Genomic DNA, 2,846 nt, shown 5'->3' on the forward strand with positions numbered 1-2,846 from the left:
AGCAAAAAAATACTGATTTTAACTTGTAAACAACAAGTGTCAGAAATAGGCTTGATCTAGAAATGGTTAAGTCATTATTATTGGCATTAATCAATGTCCAACAGGTCAAAATATATATGGCTGTTATGACTGGACTAAAATACAAATTGTTAATGCTTTTATTTTGTCAGGAAAATAAGAAACACTGCAAATAATATTATGCATTTCAAAAGGTAGCGCTAAATACTACTTTTCATACTTTCCAATTCCCTTACTACAGGTTCAATATCTACATAACTCAGTAACTCAGGCTGAAATGAACACACACAAATGAATAAGTAAGCACAAAAATCCTCCCCTCCCTCTCCCTGACTATAACACCATCTAAGGTTTAATGTTGATTACCTTGTCTCAAAAGACACAGCAACTGTTGTGATTTAACAAAATAACCCATAGTGATCAGGGAATCATTTGCTATTCTGTATATTATATTTTTAATTGAAAAATAAAGATCATGTGTTATAGTGTTAATTTTTCAATAATAATACAGTGAGGTATTATACTTTTTTTGAAAATAAAGACAATTCAACATTAAATGCATTTATCATTTTTTTATTTACACTTTAAACTTGTTTGCTTTTAATTTAAACTGTACCACCACTAAATTATGCAAAGCTTTCTTCACATCTTTATTGCGTAAACTGTATATCAGAGGGTTTAACGTTGGAGTAATAGCTGTGCAGAGCACTGTGGAGATTTGTTCTATAAAATCGGAATATTTTGAGGGTGGAATAACATACATACAGGCGCCAGTTGTATAGTAGAGCGTGATGACAGCTAGGTGGGATGAGCAGGTGGAGAACGCTTTCTTCTTCCCATCTCTTGATTTGATCTGTAAAATGACATTAAGAATTTTGATGTACGATGTCAAGCTACACAAAAAGGGAAAAAGACCAAACAGTATTAACTCCATATAAACAATGTAGTAAAATACTTCTTTGCCAGCACATGCGATCTTTGTGAGAGATTTAGCCTCACAAAAGAAATGGTGAATTATGTTGGACTGGCAGAAGGACATCATTGATACTGGGAGGGTCATTAACAAAGAATTGATTGATGCCAATAGCCAAATTACAAATATAAAGAAGATACAAATGTTCTTTCTTAACAGATGGTGATAGTGTAAAGGGTTACATATAGCGACATATCGGTCATATGCCATAACGAATAAAAGAATATCCTCTGCGCTAGCAGCCAAGAGAAAAAAGTAAGTCTGAGAGAAGCATTGCATGAAGGATATTGTGTTGTTTCCAGATAGAAGCATGCCCAGCATTTTAGGGACAGTGGATGTGATGGAACATATATCTACAAAGGACAAATTGCAGAGAAAAATATACAAAGGGGTGTGCAGGTGATCATTGATGTATATCAAAGTCAAAAGGAGGACATTCAATAGCAAACCAACTAAATATATACTGAAAAAAATGCTAAGCGAAAGTGATCTATCACCAGTTTTGTAGAAAAATGGCACAATTTGAAAGTCATTCTGGGATGTGGCATTTACCATTTTAGTCTACGTGCAAAGTAAAAGGTTTGTGTTAGTTGTTGCTCTTGTGACTCAAGAAGGGAAGTTATAGAATACCATAGGCTTAGCGATAACAAGGTCAATTGTAATAATTTTTGAAACATCACAATGAGTGCATCACTGGTAACATACTTTCATTTAGTTATATAAAAAAATTGTTAATTTATGTCTTAAATTAATAAAAAAAAAATAGAATTTAGAATTTGCACAACTTTGTACAAGCAGTTAAAATACTCATATGGGAATGACTTACCCATCCTGTGCAGTCAGTTTTGGTGCAGAGACAGAGACACCCTACCCAGATAGCAGTCAGGACTTTTATTTACACTACAGCACCAACATAGCTTATCAATAGCATGGCAAAAAAACCTCCAGCTTGTTGAATGGACAATGAAGAAGCATCAGCACACTGATAAGGTATTTCTCTGTACATCTAATTTCAAAGTAAAATAACAGTTGATTTCTTAATGATTTTTTTATGATACTTACAAAATGACCCTAAAAATCACCACTGATACTATATGCATGTCAACAACCCCAAACTGATGGCATTCAAAACACAAAATATATATGCAATAGTGTTTGTTAAACAATAAATAAATGGAAGATAACTTGCCTTTGAAATATACTGCTGTGCTGTGTTTTGGACACTGCTAAAGAGAGAAGGGATTTTATACTATGTGGACTACTGTAATGTTACCACTTAATAAAAACAAGAACACCTATGGGGATCTTGAATTATACTGTTTTTGTCTTGTCAACCCTATGGGATATGTTATAGCCAGGTGCTTGGCTAAGAATAGAGAGTTATGCCTTGTACACACGGTCGGACATTCCGACAACAAAATCCATCCGGTTTTTTTCGGACGGATTTTGTGCCAAACTTGTCTTGCATACACACGGTCGGACAAAGTTGCAGGAAATCTGATTGTTCGGAATGAGGTGACGTTCACTGCGTACGACATGACTACGTAAAGGCTAGTAGCCAATATCTTTTGGTCTCGTAATTTAATCTGAGCATGCGTGGCACTTTGTCCATCGGAATTCTCTACAAACGTTCGGAAAAAGTCTGATCGGATTTTGTTGTCGGAAAATTTTAGATCCAGCTCTCAAATTTTTTCCGTCGGGATTTCCAACGGAAAAAGTCCAATGGAGCCCACACACGATCGGATTTCCGACAACATAATACAATCAGACCTTTTCCATCAGGAAAATCTGACCATGTGTACAGGGCATTAGAGAAACACTGGCTGTAGCTGCTGCCATATTGTGCAAAACTGGT

At 35.2% G+C, this 2,846-nt stretch overlaps 1 protein-coding gene across 1 annotated transcript; it reads right to left on the reverse strand.

Annotated features, from left to right (window-relative positions):
* Positions 1-503: 503 nt before the first annotated feature.
* LOC143924992 (olfactory receptor 1G1-like) lies at positions 504-1,789 on the reverse strand. Its single transcript, XM_077449556.1, has one exon. The coding sequence runs from the start codon at positions 1,544-1,546 to the stop codon at positions 596-598; it is 951 nt and encodes a 316-aa protein (XP_077305682.1). The 5' UTR covers positions 1,547-1,789; the 3' UTR covers positions 504-595.
* Positions 1,790-2,846: the final 1,057 nt, after the last annotated feature.

Source organism: Lithobates pipiens, unplaced genomic scaffold (genome assembly GCF_037356315.1).
Source record: "Lithobates pipiens isolate NorthernLeopardFrog02 unplaced genomic scaffold, aLitPip1_a1.2 Scaffold_22, whole genome shotgun sequence".
Classification (NCBI taxonomy): Eukaryota; Metazoa; Chordata; class Amphibia; order Anura; family Ranidae; genus Lithobates; species Lithobates pipiens.

What these genes read in the sequence shown, in the direction of transcription:
- LOC143924992 (XM_077449556.1), bottom strand. Translation starts at nt 1,546, where the DNA reads ATGGTAAATGCCACATCCCAGAATGACTTTCAAATTGTGCCATTTTTC.